The sequence below is a fragment of the Suricata suricatta genome, chromosome 8, assembly GCF_006229205.1.
Source record: "Suricata suricatta isolate VVHF042 chromosome 8, meerkat_22Aug2017_6uvM2_HiC, whole genome shotgun sequence".
Lineage (NCBI taxonomy): Eukaryota > Metazoa > Chordata > Mammalia > Carnivora > Herpestidae > Suricata > Suricata suricatta.
The window spans coordinates 137,741,200-137,759,546 of NC_043707.1; the positions used below are offsets into that span (position 1 = coordinate 137,741,200).

General features: G+C 63.3%; 1 protein-coding gene across 1 annotated transcript in view; it reads left to right on the top strand.

Annotated features, from left to right (window-relative positions):
- Positions 1–15,590, top strand: part of ACOT7 (acyl-CoA thioesterase 7) — a 101,224-nt gene extending 85,634 nt beyond the window's left edge. The window contains 2 exon segments of the mRNA XM_029946129.1: positions 802–986; positions 15,195–15,590. Of these exon segments, the coding sequence (XP_029801989.1) occupies positions 802–986; positions 15,195–15,293 (284 nt within the window). The 3' untranslated portion in view covers positions 15,294–15,590.
- Positions 15,591–18,347: the final 2,757 nt, after the last annotated feature.

Consider the following 18,347-nt stretch of genomic DNA (forward strand, 5'->3'; position numbering starts at 1 on the left):
CAGCCGGGGAGCATGGCAGGGACCAGGGAAGGAACCCCAGCCGGGGAGCATGGCAGGGGACAGGGAAGGACCCCAGCCGGGGAGCATGGCAGGGGACAGGGAAGGACCTTAGCCGGGGAGCACGGCAGGGGACAGGGAAGGACCCCAGCCGGGGAGCACGGCAGGGACCAGGGAAGGAACCCCAGCCGGGGAGCATGGCAGGAGACAGGGAAGGAACCCCAGCCGGGGAGCACGGCAGGGACAGGGAAGGACCCCAGCCGGGGAGCACAGCAGGGGACAGGGAAGGAACCCCAGCCGGGGAGCACGGCAGGGACAAGGAAGACTGAAGGAGGCTCTTCAGTGGCACTTGGAGCAACGAGCTGGGTCAGCCGTGTGGTTCTAGTAAGGCCACAGTGGAGACAGTGGGTTCGCTTGGCCTTCACGTTCCGCAGAGGGATGGAGCCAGCTCACCCCGCGGCCACCTGACAGCAGGTTGGGGGTGTGAACCTCGGGCAGGCGTGTCTCTGGCATTCTTCCAGCAGACGCTGCCCCTCCCAGGGGGCACAGACCCACACTTGGGCAGAGGGCCAGCGACCCTCCAGCTCTGAAGGCTCACGTAGATGCGAAAAGTAAGCGCCTGCTCCCGAGAAAGGTGACCGTCCCGGGGCGCTGTGGTGTCCCATCTGGACGCCCTCGTGTATTAGAGTGACGGCACCTAGCCAGGTGTCTTCTGACGCCCCCGTAGCCCCGATGCCCGCGTCCTCCTCGCCCAGCCCGGCCGCCCCGCCTGCGCCCTCCACTAACACACTGTGCGCTCTGCAGGGTGCGTCATCACCATCTCTGGGCGCATGACCTTCACGAGCAACAAGTCCATGGAGATCGAGGTGCTGGTGGACGCCGACCCCGTGGTGGACAACTCGCAGAAGCGCTACCGGGCCGCCAGCGCCTTCTTCACCTATGTGTCCCTGAGCCAGGAGGGCAAGTCGCTGCCAGTGCCACAGCTCGTGGTGAGTGACCGCCCACCCTGCCGGTTCCCAGGAGAGACTGAGTCACATGAGCCCCTTCTGGGGAGCAGGGCCCTGGCCTGGCTGCTCCCTGGCTGCGCCGCCCCTCAGATGTGAGGGCCTTCCCCCGCCGGCCAGACAGACAGGACAAGAGAGACCACCTCACCAGCTCCTTGCCCAGGGGGTCCTCTCTCGGGGGTGAGGACAGCACCCCGGAAGTCCCATGCTGTGCACACAGCTGCAGTGGGGCTGAGGACCCTCCCAAGGGACAGGTTCTCACGGAGCCGTGGCTTGTGTGTCCTGCTGTGTGGGGTCCAGCCAGACCCCTGCACCATGGGGCTGGGCGCCGGGGCCCCATGGCCTGCCTCGGCTGCCTGGCCAGGCTCTGCCCTGCGCACACAGAGAGAGAGATGGCAGGTGTCTGGCCACACAGCCCCACACGTGGGCCGCTACCACCCCGGCATCAAAGGGTCTGGAGCTGGAAGCCCAGCACCTTGACCAGTGCTGACCACGGGGGTGTTTGAGAATCAGGGAGCCAGAAGCAGCCGGGGTTCAGGGTGGGGAGTGGGAAGGTGTGGGTGTTAGGCTGGGAGATTTAGTCGTCATGTATTGAATGAACGAATGATACTTCCAGATCTCCCTCGAGGACAGCGTTGGTCTTACAGTCAGCCTCACAAATTCCCTAGCACCTCCGGGCACAGCGAGTGCCCTGCCGGGAGCACGTCCGGGCCCCTGCTAGCGAGCCCTCTGTGCCCCGTCAGCGAAAGCCAAGGCACCTGTGGAGGGTCGTACGTTCCATCCTGCGGAACCTGGCTTGGGGTCCAGCACACGACTTTCCGTAGCTCAGAGGCGGGGGGCCTCTGCTCAGGCTGTGCCTGATTTCTCCCGGGGCCGTGCTCAGAGCACCCTGCCATCTGTGGGGAGCCCTGGCCGCCTGCAGAGCCCTGCTTTGCAACCTGTCTCCATTTGCCCTTTGCCCTTACGACTAGTGAGCCAGGTGGGCTCAAGAGATGTCTCCGGATGACAGAGCAGAGGGGGCTGCAAAGGGGAGGATTATGAACCTGGCCTTGAGGGCTAAGGGGGTTTAACCAGGCAGAAGGGAAGGAAGGCAAGAGCTGGGGCGGGAGCCTCCCTCAGGCAGACAGCCCCCAGCCCCCCATTTCCAACAGGCCTTGTCAGCCCCCCGCTCTCCTCTCTGCCCAGCCGGCTGCGACAAAGCCTTCCCCTCCGTGGGCTCTCCCTCAGTCTGGCAGGGTGGCTTCCATCCCCATCCCACCCCTCTGCATGTGCGTGATTCCCACTCCTGACCACTTATGGCCTTGACCTTGGCAGCCTTGTGTCTCTGGGTCTTGGGCCATTTCTCAGAACCCTGCCTGCTCCCCTTGGCCCCCCAACACAGGCTCTCTCCGCTGCACACAGGCGAACACTCGACCTCTCTTCTCTTTGGCCTCCAGGCTCCAAGGGGTGGCCAGATCCAGGGACACTCTGTGTCCTCTCTCCCTGGCCTGGCATGTGCACCTCGGGGAAGCTGGTGCTCCCTTGACACGGGACTGCTGTGTCCAGACTGTCCACCCGTGACCCCTAGACACCAAGCGCTGAGGGTCCCCGTGCCCCTCCATCCTCCGTGGGCAGCTGGGCCCAGGCCCTGAGTGCAGGCGTCACTGCGGTCACCGTTGGCTCTCTGGCCGACATTGCCAGTTCTGTGTCTCTTGGTCTCCACACACGTCTCAAACGTGATTGGTTTATCCTGAACTGAACTCATTATCTTTCCCCCCGAGATGCCACTCGGCCTCACGCATTCCCTCTCTCAGTGAGCCTGGGAACCCACCCGGCCCCTCTGTCCTGCTCAGCCCCCCACTCCCACTGTCTTGGGCCCCATCCCTGGCTGGATCCCCGCTCCGCCCGGAGCTCCCCGCCCCCTCCGTTCTTGCCGCCCTCGCTCTGACCCCGCACTGGAGCCAAGTGAGTTAAAACAAAATCAGATTTTCTCCGCTTCCTGCCTAGTCTGCTGGGCAGCTCCTCGGCGCCCTCAGCACGGGGTCCAGTGAGGCTCTGTCCGCGGTCCCCAAACTCGTTCCTGCCTCGGGCCCTTTGTACCTGCTGCACCTCCGCCTGTATGATCTCAGGCTCCTGCTTCCTGGGTGCCTCCGTTCTTCACCTGTACAACGGGGACGGCCACAGAGGGCGGTGTGGCTTCTGTGCACTAGTTCACACCAGGCGCTCCATGCTTGCGGGCTGCTTTTCACTGTCCTTTCCTGGAACCCTCTGGAGCCCCCCTGGGGGGAAGGCGCGAACAGGCGGGGACGATGGACAGGGTTAGAGGGCGGCGAGGGGCCTGCGGGGAGAAGCAGGAGGTGGGGGTGGCCGGCGTTCACTGCGGCTCCCTGGGTAGGTTCCCTCCGAGGTGGGCCGTGTAGAGCAGGGCCCGGAGTTGGGGGCAGGAGAGCCGCTTCTCAGAGAATGTCTGGGTAAAAGGAACCAGGGACTCGAAGGACTAGCGGCAGGGGCCAGCCAGCTGTGATGGCAGAGGAGGGGCAGGAATACATAGGAGGCCACCCAGCTGGTCCCGGCCGGGCCCAGCCTCCGCCTCGGGACCACTGGGGCCCTCTCCTTTGGTGCCAGCTGAGGGGCGTGGCCAGGGGCCCGCGGGGCTCCCCAAATGGGTATGAGAGTAAGGACAGCCGAGGAGTTGGCCCATCTTCATGTTGCAAAGCCTTATTCTGAGCAGATGGAAATTGCCGGGGTTCTCCGGCCAGGTCTGAAGCACGAGCTAGAGCCACATCCTGAGGCTCGCCTGCTCCCGAGCCCAGCAGCTGCCGTGGCCTTGATTGGAGGTGACGCGGCTGCCCCCGCCCGCACACACCCCAGAACTCAGCCTGCCCGGGAGACCAGCGCTGTGGCCGGGAGGAGAGCCTCGGTCCCCTGGGGGTCCAGTCTCCCGTGGAGGGTGGCCTGCAGTCCAGGAGCCCTCGTGTGGGGACCCAAGACCTTCATGGAGACAGGAAGCAGTCCCGGGTCTGGGCCAGGCTGTGTGCGCAGAAAGCTGCCCGTGCCCTTTCTAGAAACCTGTGACGGGGAACGGTGATTTCCGGCAGAGGTGAGGGGGCCAGCCCAGAGGACGAGGTGCTGGGCCCGCCAGGGCTGCAGAGGGACGGTGGGGAAAGACACCAGCCCAGAGGACAGAGGACAGTGACCGAATCCCCGAAGTTCGGGGGGCCAGCAGTTAGTGAAGGCCGCGTCTTCCTGCCGGAGGCCTCACATTGATCCAGGCTGTTCTCTCTTCAGAATTAAAGATGGTCTTCGATTCTTCAGTGAGGTGTCCGGGGGGCCCACCCGGGGCAGGGAGGGGCTCCGGCCTGTCCTCCGTGGCGCTCACCCAAGGCCCGCTGCCGCCGCAGCGCCATCTGTGTCCCGGAGCACACGTGTGCTCCCTGCGGCCTACGTGCCTGTGCCTGCGGGGGGCACTCGGCCCTCCCCCCCCCCCCATCAGCAATTCTTCAACCTCCTGCTTATTTTTAGCTCCCATCCCCAGGGCCCGGCTGACACGGGAGGCGGCGCTGCTGTTTGGAGTTTTCCTTGATGAATATTTTATTCTGGGCCGGCTGCGCCGAGTCCAGTGGCTGCCGGCACTTTCCAGGCTAATCGTTAAAGAGGCAGCGGCGGAGTTATGGGGCCAGGCTGCCGGGCTGGACGCCAGGCCCAGGCCCCGCTGCTGCCCGCCTGCCTCTGAAGGCCTCCCTGTGGCCATGAGTCCTGACCTCTGGGCTGGAGGGCATGCCCTTGATCCCCCCCGAGCGGGGCCGGGAAGGTGGCCTGTGCAGAGCGACGTGGTGGAAAGCACGAGGCGGCTCCCTGGGGCTCTGACACCAGCTTGGCCTCAACGCCCTTTTTAGCCTCAGTTTCTTTTCAGAACCTGGAGAACCAAATTATTTCTGTGTTGAAGCCGGAGGAAGCACATTCTGGGCGCCCCACCTGCCTCCCGTTCTCTGCTTCGGATGTGGGTGCTGCTGCCCCCAAGGGCCCCAGGCAGACGGGAGGTGTGGCTGGAGAGCGTGGAGGGCGGGGTGCCAGGGCCGCGGTGCCAGGGCCTGCTGTGACTGGGGTGTGTCCACACAGGACGGGGGACCCAGCCCGGCACATAGGCAGTGCGGGTTCTGAGAGACCCCTTGAGTACAGCTGCTCTATCCATGGATCATTTGGAAAAGGACCCTTTTCTTTAAAAAAAATTTTTTTTTAATGTTTATTTTTGAAGGAGAGAGACAGCATGAGCAGGGGAGGGGCAGAGAAAGAGGGAGACACCGAATCAGAAGCAGCTCCAGGCTTTGTCAGCCCAGGGCCCAATGTGGGGCTCGAACTCACAAGCTGTGAGATCATGACCTCAGCCAGCCGCCTGGGAAGGGGCCAGTGGCCTGGCTGTCCCCGGTGCCCATAGTGACGACAGCCGGAGCCCTCACGGAGAGCCGGCCCACTTCTGTTGGACCCTTACCAGGGTTCAGGCCAGGTTGTTCCCGTCCTGCAGTCGGCGGGCCGTGACAGAGGTGGGAGGTAACGTGACCAACGTCAGATGGCTAGTCTGGTCCAGGGGACCTGGTGCAGGACCTCGAACCCCAGCCGTGACTGGTCCCGTCCCACCGGAGCCTCTGTTTCCCCACTGGACCCATCACGGGCCAAACGGTTGCTCTGCGGGCCTCTCAGAATCGTCCCAGAGATGACCTGAGGCTCCTCGCCCCTGTGCCCTGAAGTGGACGTCAGCGCCCTCTGCACCCAGGCCTGACCCCAGGCACGGGGTGTGCAGGGGGCTGGGCCCTCCCGCTGGCCCCATTCCTCGAGACGAAGCGTCAACAGCCAAGGAGGCTGCCCGCCCCCCCGCCCCCAACCACAGCCAGGCCTGCTCTGCACAGCCCAGCACGGCGAGGAGACGCATGTTGAAGGAAAGTGGAGGTCCCCACCCTGGTACTGGCGGGGCGGCGTCCCCAAGTGGCACTCAGTGTCCGGGAGTGATTTTCACTTGCTCCCTAATTGAAGAAACTCGATGTATTGTGTCGCGGGGGGACTGGTGCCGTTCGGGAAGGGGATGACAAGCCGCAGGACCCCGGTGCTCCCCGCTGCCTCCCCATGCCCTTCCCTGCACAGGGGTGAGTCAGGGACTGGACTCCATGAAGCGTCTTGATCCAGGTCCCTACTCCCCCTTGGTTCTGGACGCTTCACAGCGACGCTGTCTTGTGATGGGAAAATGTCCGTGTCCTGAAGTTGCTCCCGTCACCTGAATGCTTGGTGCCGGGAAGCTTCCAGTGGCCTGTGAGAACTGGGGGTGTGGATGAGAGCAGGCAGCCCCCACCATCAGGGCCCTCACCTCTGCCCTTCCTCCAGCCACCTTTACTTGTGTCCCCTGAAGCCCCACTGTGTCCCTGCCAGTCCACGGTGGCCCCTTTGCTGGAGCGGCCAGTGTTTTGGAGACCCCCTTCCCCCCTCTAATATCCAACAGCCAGCTGCCCAAAAGGGAGGGCCCATGGCGCCAACGATAACAGCTCTTCTTGTCAGAACGCTCGTAGGTTCTGCTCGGGAAGCACCGGTCTCCTTGCTTTGTGGTCGTGTTTTCAAATCCAGGTGACCCCTGGCTGTTTTGTCTCTCGAGTGTGAGAACCCAGAAGCCGCTCTCAGCGCAGGGAGGCCTGGCTCCAGCGGTGCCAGGAAGGCGGCTGGAGGAGGGAGGACTGTGGGCGAGGCTGGCAGAGGTGTAGTCTCCTGGGGACAGGGTGGGGGACCCCAGCTGGTCAGGTTGTCGGGACCAGACAAGGGCCAGCCAGGGCAGGAGGCCCGAGCAAGGGGATTTCGGCAGAACAAGCTCCTGGCTGGTGCGTCCCCGGGGTGGAATTTGGACCCACCTGCCCCTGGCCCCGTGCTTTCTCTGGAAGGTGGCCAAGACCCCCTGCATCCAGGGACACTCCTGAACCCTGTACTCAAAGGTACCGGTGAGACACAGGCCCTGGAGCCCCGCGGTGGCAGGAAGGACGCAAAAGGGCCTCCCAGCACACATACGCGGACTCCAGGCGAAAGCGTGTCGGCACCGCCAGCAGAGGGGAGGTACTTCTGGGGACTTCATCCACACCCAGGTGGGCCGGCCACTCCCGGCCATGGCTTTGTCACTGGTGTGGGCTCCTGTCGAGCCCCCGGTGGCCTGCGTGGGAACGGAAGATGTTTGACTACCTGTCACTGGAGCAAAACCGCTGGTTGGAACCTTTGGCACAAACAACACAGCGATTTGGAATTGAGGCTTGTTTCGTTCCTCCGTCTGTTGGATCATTCCCTCGTTCCTTCGTGCGGCCCATTCCTCCTGGGCTGGGCCCAGCCTCAGCCAATGGCCGGATCTTTATCGTTGTTGTCCTGGGGGGACGGCCGTGTGCACACCCACTCCTGGCACAGGAGTGAGGGCTGAGACACCCCCCACCCCACCCCGCTCTGTGCCCTGGAAGAAGCTGCGGAGAAGCCGCCCGATAGGACCGAGTCCTGATTCTCCTGTACCAGAGCCTGGGACCTTGGCCGCCTTTCCCGACGCCTCCTGCGGGCCCTCTCAGAGGGGAGGCCACGGGCCCCCTGCCCCGCACAGCCGTCATTCCGTGCTGCGGGGCAAGGGGCCCCGACACGCGCCATCTCACCGCTGGAGCCATCGCAGGGGGCGGCCATGGGGAGCCCCCCACACAGGGCACCAGGCAGGGTGGCAAAGGGCTCTGCCGCCCGCCCGGCCCGCCCAGGTTGCATCTGTGGGTGGAGCCGCGCTCTGGGGACACAGCTGCTTGCCAGGCGAGGGGGTCCCGGATGCTAAGCTCATCCTCGCCTGGCCACACACGGGCCCCCACCAGGCCATGCTGAGTGGCCCCAGGCATCAGAAGACATCTGACTGCCCGCACGATCGTCCCCAGACCCCTCCTGTCTCCCATTGTGAAGATGGGAGAGAGAGCGTGCACGGCTTCCTAATTAAGAATGTCTGTGTCCCTCAGGCTTGCAGGAAGCTGTTCTATCACCGCTGGAAACCCTTTTCACACCAGACGTTCATTAATTACAAAAAGGACAAGCTATTGATTTTACCGAGGGTGGAACTGAGTCACTGGCCCTCACGCCAAGTTCCAAGTGTGCGCTCGTGGCACAGAAAATTGCAGACTGGAAAACATGTGGTTTGCACATTAGGCTCCAAGAGCCACAGGCTTCCCTCCTGTGGAAGGAGGCCGGAAGACAGCGGCTGGCAGGGGGGAGAGGACGCGGCCCTGAGGCCCCTGCAGCTGATGGGCGGGGTCGTTGGGGCTCCCTGAGCAGAGGGGCGGGGGCACTGGTGACCCCCGTGTCTCTGCTGGGTGTGAAGTTCCAAAGGGCGTGATGCCTTAGGGGACCCCCAGGACCATCCACCCTTCTCCCCGGGCAGCGCTGGGGGACCCCCGTCCCTCCTCCCTTCTCCCTCCTCCCCGGGCAGTGCCTTGGGTTGGCATTCTGTCTCTGAGGCTGTGACATGAATACCTCACAGACACGTGCAGAGAACGCCTGGCCAGGACACCTCAGGTCCCTGGTTGGCAGGTGTGAGAACCGTGCCCTGGGAAGACGGGGGCCGTCCCTGCACCCCAGAGCCCGGCTTCCTCACGACCCCTCCACTGTCCGCTCCGAGAGGCAGGCACCTCCTCGCACCCACGGGAGATGGTGCGCCTGGGGTCCTGAGCCTTTCTCCCCATCAGCGGCTCCAGGTGCTTTAAGGCAAATGTGGTTTCCCACAGAAGCGCTTTCTCCCTGCCCGCCGCCCCCAGCACGCCATTAAAACCAGCAACAGCCAACAACTTATGTATTTATTTACTCTGCCGGCTGCAGGGAGGTGGCAGCTGGGCCGTGGGCGGTGACCGTGTGCAGGGAGCCATCTGTCCCGTCCCGTCGGCTTCACGCCCGGCAGAGAGGTGGTGGCCCCCCTTAGTCACTTGGCTGGGAGGGCTGTTTATTGGAACTCACGGCCCTGGAGGCCCAGTGTCCTCCAGCCCACAGGGCCGGGCTGTGCCAGCACAGAGCGGAGCCCTGCCCTACCCACCTCAGTTCGCTTCCCTCTCCCCCTCGAGGGGCAGCGAGGGCCCTGACCGGCTTTATAAATCCCTGCTCTGGCTGGACACCTTCCAGGGCCGCCGGGTGACGGGCGCCGCATTCACAGGGTGGGTGCTCGATGCCTCGATGCCAGCCTGATACTGCCCCTAGGCCTGGTGGGGCTCCATAGAGCCCAGAATATTCCGCACAAGCCATCATCCCAACCCCAGAGGAGATGAGCCCTCTGCTCGCCCCTTCCTCTGAGGCCTCGCTGGGCTGGCCGGCTGCCCGCACATCCTTGACGAGGTGGCGTGCGTCCTGTCCGAGGGCGGGTCCCAGCTGGTGACTTCGCTGAGGAGTACTGACTGTTGGTGCTGTGCTCTGGCCTCTCCCTGCACGAGTGGATGCTGGAATTTACTGCGTTTTGTGCCAGTGGCATAGACGGGAATCATCTGCACTTGGACTCTGCCCCGGCACGCCTCGACTGATCTGATGAGAGAAGCTGCCAGAGCTTCTGGCACACACATTCCCGAGCCCTCGCTGGCCCGCTGGCTGCTGAGGGGGGGAGTCTCTGCGGCGGTTGGGGGTCATCTGGTGGAGGGCTGGCTTCAGGCCCGACCGGACTGGGAGCTCTAGAAAGCCTTGCCAGACTGGATCGTCACAGCCGCATGCCGGGGCCAGGTCGGGTGAGGGGAGGCTGGTGAGCTGCCACCCCGCATGTGCACGGCCCCAGGCATGAGCGCCTCCTCGGGACTGGGGCCAGGGCGCCTTGCTCGTCTCCCAAGACCCGGCCCTGATGGGGACCCAGTGTGACGCTCCCCTGACCTGCGACTCTGATGTGCCCGTACAGATGCTCCCAAGGTTGGTGAACTGGAGAGAGGGCGGGGAGGGAGTATGGGGCGACAGCTTCCCCTAAACGTGACAGAAGGGCTGGCACAGGGCTCGTGTCTGGAAATGGGGAGGGTGCTCTGGCTGCTCCCGGTGCCTCGGTAGCCCTGGGCCCCTGCAGCCCCTTGTGTTGGACCCTCCCCCCTCGTGGGAGCGCCTGGAAGCCGAGCGGAACAAGGGACGATGCTCCGCACCTCTGCCCTGAGGCACCTGCTCCACGGCTGGAGTGGGGGGCCTGGGCCAGGAGCGCACCCCTGACCCCGGGCCCCTGGCAGGCCAGCGCCAGCTCGGGAGGGGGCCTTCGCCCCACTGGGCTCCAGCCTTGTTCCAGGCCACATGGGAGGGTCACCATACTCCCCATTGCCTGCTGAGGAGCCCACAGAGAAGCGCCCACTGGCACGGGGTGGCCCGGGGGACGGCGCAGTGCCCAGGCTCAAATGGAGGCTCTGCGGCTTGACCAGAGGTCATTTGGGCAAGTCGCCCACCCTCTCTGGGCCTCCCATACTCGTCGGTGGACAGGAAACCGTAATGACCCCGGTATTCCTCGTGAGTGGCTGGGCCGACGATGGTATTGGGCCGGCGTGGTGCGGGCACGTGCCGGACATCCTCAGTGCAGGCCGCTCCCTCGAAGCCACGGCCCAGAGAACTTCTGAGAACCCGCCTGGGTTTTTTCCGGGCGGGAAAGCTCTGGGCTCCGTCACCGCGCAAGATTCCCCTGGGCGGTGGGATATTGTCACCGGTGCGTGCGTTGACCCAGGACACTGCGGATTTGGTTCTGGACCAGAGGAGGGTGCCAGGCAGGAGGTTGGCGAGGGGGCTGCAGGGAAATAGAGCTGGGGCGGGGGGCGGGGAGGGCAGCTCCCCTCCGATGCCGGACTCAGTCCCTCCACTGACTGTGACTTGAAGTCTTTGTGTCCAGGACAGGGAGAAGGGGTCCCTGCAGCTGCCCTCATGGGCCTAGTTAGGTTTTCCTTTTTCTGCCTTCTAATTATAGGAAAGTCAAATACGTGCAGAAGTAAAGAGAAGAAAGATGTCTTACTTAAGTGGTTCTCAGCACGGGGCCAGTCTTGCTCGTCTGCCCCCTGCCCGCCCCACCACCCAGGCTGGCAGAGGCAAATGTGAGACCGCGCCATCGCCCCCGAGTACCTCAGTGTTGGTCCGGGAGAGAGGAGAGCTCTTTGTCCATTGTCGCCGGCTTTCTCACACCAGTGGACTGGACTCTGGGCCACCCCGCGCCCCACGAGACCTGGCCCGGGGGCCCGGCCTTCTTGCTCCTGGCTTCTCTAGGACCAGTGGCCCCAGCGGCAGGCTCTTGAGTGTAACCACAGCACCGCCCAGTGTTAGACGGGCCCGGAAGGTCATCCACATGGATGCCCGCCCCACCGGCAGGTCACCTGGCACTCACCGGGGCCACCATGTTGAGGCCTTGGGTTGGGGAGGGTCTGCGTGCTCTCCCTGGTCCTCGTAAGCAGGCAGACCCAGGGAGGTCTGGGAACTCCCACTCCACAGGGGAGGTCCCTGAGGAGATCCTGTGACTCTGCCCTCTGCTTTTCCCAAGGGGGCCCCTCCGGCACGTGACGGCTTGCTCTGCCCAAGGGGTCCTGGCGCTGCCTCTTGCCTGACCAGATGGGGGGACAGTCGCTGCTGTTGGCGGGTGACCCGCCCACCTCCCCAGCAGCACCCGGCCGTTGAGACTCCCTCGCTCTGCTTGACTTTGTAGTGGGGCTGCGTCATTGTCACTTTCCAACATACTGGATGGTCCGCCTAGTTTTCTGTGTGTTGCCAGCTACACCGTCGGCTCCTGAGACGGGTCCGCGCACCTGGCACAGAGCAGCCCTCGGGGGAGGAATGAATGAATGGATGGATGGATGAGGGAGGGAGGGCTTGGCCGCTGTAGGGGAAGTGCCGGGTTAATTCAGTGAGCGTTTCCTCGCGCCGCTGCCGAGTGGGGGCCAGGACTCGGGTGGGAGGCACTGCCGCGCTGGACCTTCTCCTGGACTTTCTGGGCACTGCGAGCAGGGTGTTCACCTCTGGTGTCGGGAGCGCTGATCACATGCCGCACGGCTCCCTGTGCACAGGGGACGGACCCGTGGGTGTCGGTGTGTTCACAGAGGTACACAGCCATCACCATAGTCGATTTTAGAACACGTTAGCCCCCCCAAAAGGAACAGGGCCGTCAGCCCTTCCCCACCCCTGGTGCCACTAACCTGTGATATCCGTGTGGATGTGATTAGTCTAAAGGTTCCGTGTAAATGTGAAGTGGGCGGGGCTTCTGTCACTCTCTTGTTGGGGACAGCTAGGAGGACTTTGGTCCCCCCAGCAGCCTGGTAGGGTGGGTACTGGACCATCTTATAGAAGATGGCGTAGGGGAGTCTGTGAGCTTTAGGACGGGTAAGCGGCGAAGCCAGATTGACAGCATCCTGGCCGGCCCGTCGCTCTGGCTTTGGAGGGGAGGCGGGGCTGGTTCTGGGGCGGAATGAAGAGGCCACTCCAGGAAGGGTGTGCAGCGTGGTGGGGGTCCCAAGGCGGGCCAGACTGTTCGCTCCACAGGCTGGGTGGCGCTGACCCGCGTCTGTCTAGGCACCCCCCCTGGGGCTGCAGGGACCAGCTTTGAAGGTTCGTGCCACATGCCGGTGGCAGGAGAACGTGGGCAGCCCCTGGCCACTCGGCCAACCCCAAGACTGGGGGTCGCAGATTCAACAGTCGAACAGATTTCTTTGACTTCAAGATCTTCAAAGCCTCAGTCCCATGTGCACTGTTAATTGTGAACGGCCAGTTAGTGTGCAGCCCCCCACCCACTTCCCAGCACCCCTCAGGAGGACTTCCTCTTCCTTCCAAGGGTGGGGACGCTGAGGCCGGGGCCAGGGCCGGGCACAGAGGCTGCGGAGACCCCACTCCCTCTGCAGCTTTGCAGTCAGCGGCTTTCACACAAAGGGAACAAGGGAGCGTGTCCCCAAGGGAGAGAACCAGAGTGCGCGGTGCGGACGGCCCAGAGGGAGCTGGAGACAGACTGGCGGACAGATGGACAGAAAGATGACTGCAGAGGGGGGTGCTGCTCCCCAGGGCCTTGACCTCGGTGGGCCATTTTTGCCCACCCTCTAGGACCCCCCCATCATGGCTCCATTTGCTGCTTCCCCCTGGACCCCACCCTACTCTTCTGAGCCCTGAGAGCCCTTGGCTGGTGACCCAGACACTTGGGGACCAAGTTCCTCATGCAAATCCCAGGTCTGCCAATTTCCAGAAATGCTGGTGGGTTGGGGAAGCAGGCCCCCGCATCAGGCAGGACCTGGCTCCAGGAGGCTCTGCCGGGGGCCTGGGTGGCCATCGCTCTCCAGCCCACTGCCTTGCTCACAGTGCTTGCTTTTGAGAAATTCTTTTCTTTCCAAGCCTCTTGCTTTCTTTCCCCTGCCCCAGGATGGAAAGTCCACCAGCTGGAGGGAGGGCCCTCGGCGCATAGCCCAGCCCACCCTCTCTCCCTCTCCAGTCTCCCCCTCTGTCCCCATTTCCCAGCTCCAGGACTCAAACATACTGCCCACGAGCGGCCGCCTGGCTGCAGCCCCTCCCCGGTGGTCACCGCACGTAGATGGGAGTCACAGGTTTTCCTCAGTGACGCCAAGCACGTTCCACGGGGGAGGGGGGAGGAAAGGGCCCCCAACTGTCTCAGCCCTGTGGCCTCGACCTTGCATTCTTGGCCTCTTTGGCTGTCCCCCATCTGGTGCAGGGATGGATGGATGGGGGCAGAGTGGCCTACAGGCCAGTGGCCACGCATCATCTGGATGCTTATTAGAAATGAGTCCCAGCCTCTGGCCCTCGACCCACTGGGTCAGAACCTGGGTGACCCACGCACGCAGAGGCGTTGGAAGAGCCCCCGTCTGACACACCCTGCCTGGGCCGCACAGAAACGGGGCCCAGCTGGATGCGGCCTGTGTTTGTGGGGGGCCCTCGGAAACAGGGAGTGGGCCCCCAGCCCTCCCCGTCCCCAGGAGGCCCCCAGTTGGCACTCCTGCCATCGAGGAGAGAACATCTTGTCTCCTGGGCTCTTTAAGGTCAGATTGCATGGCCTCAAATTTCATTTTTAAAAAAGCCAGCCAGAGACGCGCCCGGAGCCCCAGGAGCACCTTCCTCAGTCAAGTGTCCTTCCGCTTTCCACGTGTGCTCTTCAAAGAGGCGCCAGAACCACACTAAGGAGCACGAGCCCCGTTCTTTAAATACCCGAAAGTTCCGCTGGCCCCAAGCCACAAGGTTTTGACAGTTTACACCTGGTGACATTTAGCGAACAATTTCTGAGGAGGAGGAAGTATTTGGTTTAACTTGACGTTACATCCTCTGGCCGATTGCTCTCCCTTCTGCCAATATAGCATTTGCCTGTAAAACACTTAGGCCTAAAAATAGCCGCTGGGGCTCAGTGTCATTGTAGATGAAGGGCACCTGCCCCATTTCTCTGGCTTTCAGACACCCTCAAAGCAGCGCACGAAAACGCCCCAGAGCGATTGGCAGAGCTCTTGAAACCTGAATTCCTGATTGGTGTGCAGGACAGAACTCCGCAGTGGGACAGACGGGGCCCTGGGAAGTGACCACCTGAGCTGCTGCGGTGGCCTCTGTGCTTAGCGGCCAGGCCACCCTTGGAGAGCAGAAGGGGGCACATGGGCAGGCACGAACCAAGACCTCCCGGGCAAAGCCCAGCCTTTGGCCGGGCCAGTCCCAGGATGCAGACGCGGCCTCTTAGGTTGCTCAGAAGAAAGAGGTGCAGAGAAGGGGCAAGCAGGACCCAAGGTGCCTCTCCTGTCATCTGTGCCGTCCAGGGCTTGTGCCCACACAGCCGTCACACAGTGCTCCTGGTCCACTGAAGTGGCCATCCCAAGGTCACATGGCCAGCACAGTGCTTGTCTCCACTTCCCTTGGGGGCAGGGACTGTGAGCAGCTGGCATGCCCTTGGGAGTGGACCCAGGAGGTCCCCCCCTTCCTCACTCTCAGCCCTGCTCTGGACCTTCCGGCCCACGTTTTACCAAGTGCATTTCCAGCTGAAGTTCATTATCAGAGAGGCCCTGGGCTTGGGATGCCACCTGCCATGGAGGGTGGCGTGGAGGTGCCGGTGATGCTGGCACCCCGATGAGGACCCCTTGCCAGGGTCTCCTCGGCCGCCCCAGGCTGCCAGCAGAGCGGGAGTTGGGTGGTCTAGGCCCCTCCCTGCCCGGGCAGGGCCCAGGCCACCGCCCACAGTCAGGGTGCCGTGGCCTCTCTAACCTGCCTGTCTCTGTGTGTGGTCCACAGCCCGAGACCGAGGACGAGAAGAAGCGCTTTGAGGAAGGCAAAGGGCGGTACCTGCAGATGAAGGCAAAACGGCAGGGCCCTGCGGAGCCCCAGCCCTAGGCACCCCTGCCCCCAACCTGGCCCGCGCCCGGCCTTCGGGGGCCCCAGTGTCTAGTCACTTAGAATTTACCCCCTTGGCCAAAAACCCAGTCCACATGGAGAGCTGTTGTTGTGTGCAGTGTTGTCTTGCAGTGTTAACCCGTGCTCTCTCCTGAAAACCTACACACCAAAGCTTTATTTATACCCCCTGGGGCCGCCCTCCGCTGGCGGCGCTCCCCAGGGGCTGCTTGCGTGCACACTGCACGACGTGTACAGAGTCCAGCGTCACCAATAAAACTGCTGTTTGGCTGGACCTTGGTCCTGGGTCATCATTTGTCTTGGGGGGGCTGCTTTCCTGGTGGGCACAGGAATGGGGAGCTGGAGGCTTCCACAGGCCCTCCCGCACTCCCACCCCGCTCCCGGGTGCCGATACGTGCATGGGCCCCTGAGCTCACCCCTTCCCTGCCAGGGCCCGGGTTCCATATCCTGGCCCCGAGACCCCAGCCAGCACCCCACTTGCCCTCCATCTGGCTCATACTGGCTGCCAGCTCTAAGCCTCAGGTGGCCTTCCCATAGAGGGAATGGGGGTGCCTGTGGGGACCCCACGAGGTGACGTGCCGGGAGAGCAGAACCCTGCCTGACCAGGGCACCCTCAGCAAGTGGGAGCCCTGCCCTGGCCTCCCTCTGCCTCTTCTGCAGTTCTGGCTCCTTAGCCCCCTGGAGGAAGAGGTGGGGATTCTTCTAGAAGGAGCCTCCTGGTGGGTGCCAGGGCCCTTGTGCCTGTTGTGGAAACCCCCAGCCGCTCGGGCCAGGGGTATGCTGGGAAGGTTTGTGGGGCGGAGGTCAGAGTGGCAGTGTGTGTGTGTGTGTGTGTGTGAGTGAATGGTGTCCGAGGGCAGCTGTGTGTGCGCATGCGTGCGTGCACATCTGTGGCCGTGTGTACGCCTGTGTGAGATGTGAGGTCGTGCGTGTGCATCTAGGCCAGCAGCCTGAGGGGGCAGACAGGCTGCCGAGCACCACAGGGGTCACCCCTGCACCCCCACCCGTGGCTGGGAAAGACTCCACCAAGCACCCCTGGAGGTGGAAGAATGTTCCCAGCCCAGGCTCACGGCGGAAGCCTGGAGATGCCAGTGGCCACCAACAGCTGCAGCCTCGCGCAGGGCTCTCCGGGGCCCAGAGAGAGGGAACGCGGCTCCAGATGTACAGAAACACCCGCCAGGAGCTCAGGATCTGTCTCAGGCCTCAGTCCCAGCTGCCGGGTTATTTCCTGCCCAGAAATAACCGGGGAGGGGGAGGGAACAGGCCACTGGAGGCCACAGCGCCAATCCCTTCCGCCTCCCCAGCTCCACCCAAGCCCTGTTCTGACATCCTGAAGGCCGCGGGTGGTGCCCTGGGCTGGGAGTGACCAGGAGGCGTCCCCTGCAGGTCCGGCAGAAAGCTCAGCCCCGCCCCGGGCAGCTGAACCATCGTCTGTGAAACCAGAGCCCAAGGGAAGGGGACATCGGAGGACATCAGGGCATCTACATCCTTCTCAGTCTTGGCTTGGCCGTTCACCTATGTGGCTTTGGGCAAGCCAAGTACCTAAAATCCAATTCCCAGGACAGCTGGGAGGAGCCCAGGCTAGCAAAGCATTTAGCACAAGGCTCCTAGGGTGGCCATGGGAGGCCCATCTCCCACCGGCCCCCAGGGCAGCTGAGCCCAGGGCAGGGGCACTAGTACAGGCAGTAGAGGGTGAGCTGGGCTGCTGGAGGGGCACTGGGGGCCACAGGCCTGGGAAGGCTGTCCTCTGCCAGTGGGGCAGTAGCGTGGCCAGAGGCTCGGGATGACTGGATCACCTGTGTTTGCCTTAGAAACGCCATGCTTGATTACCAACCTCTGTGTGGCAGCCTCCCACTGCCAGTGGCCTATTTATAACCAGGGCCACCTGGACACAGAGCTGGCCCATCCAGAGAGCTCACTAGGGGTCCTGACTTCCCAGAAGCCGTACATGGGGTGTACACCAGCCCCACTTCATTGCAGAGCCTTCGAATACAAACACCTTTATTTCTGTCGCAAAGCACTGGCCCTAAGGCCTGCCCTGGGTCTCCTAACAGCTGCCCCTAACTCCCAGCTGCTCTTGGGATATAGAGATGGTGTGGGGGGAGGGGGTGGGGGTGGGGACTCTGCTGCACAGTGGTGCAGGCAGCAGTGGCTGCATTTGGGTGGGTCCGGTCCTATCTGGACAGGTGCCCCCTTCCTCAGACACTGGGCTGCACACTCTTGGATGTTTCCCAGGTGCGTGGGAAGGACAGGGCCATGCCAAGCAGCCCAGAGTGACTTCGGGCCTTGTGCCCAGGCTGTGTGTGGTTATGGGTATCCTGGAAGAGACAGGCAGGGTCCTCTGTAGGGATGGGAGACTAAGACTCCAAGAGTCCCCAGAGGCCCCCATCAAGGAGACAATAGGATTCCCTCTGGATGCCTGTGCCCCCACTAGAAATTCTAATGAAGGAACTCCCGAGGTGGGTACCAGGAGTGCTGGGTTGCAGGCCTGACCTCTCTCAGCTGCCATTTCCTGGTTCCAGCTTGAGAGAACATTCCTGAGCCCATGGGATGAAGGACAACCATCCGGCGGACCCGTGGTCCATTCACCATCCCACAGCGGACCTCCCCAGAACCAGGGATAAGTTTGAATCCTTAGCTCACCCAACCTTGCCTCTCTACCCCAGCCTCTGATCCTGGCCGACTCCCCAGTTCCTGGAAGTCACCATAGATGTGGCTTCCTCCGGGAAGGCTTCCCTGAGTGCCATGCCCGGCCCTAGATTTTCACTGTCCGTTCCAGTCCTAGGCCCCCTGGGCCCGCCACCCTCCAGAGCTCCAGGCCTCTCCTTTTCCAGGAGGCTCGGAGGCGGCATCGGGGCAGTGGACCGACCAGAGACGGCAGCGAGGAGCCGCTGCGTAGGGCAGGCGTCCCAAGAGGCGCCGCTCGCCCGAGGGGGCTTCGGGGCCGAGGCAGAGGCGGGGTGCCGGGGTCGGGGGGAAACCAAGGACCCACAGATGCGCAGACCGACGGACGTGGCGGTGGGCCGCACCTCCGGG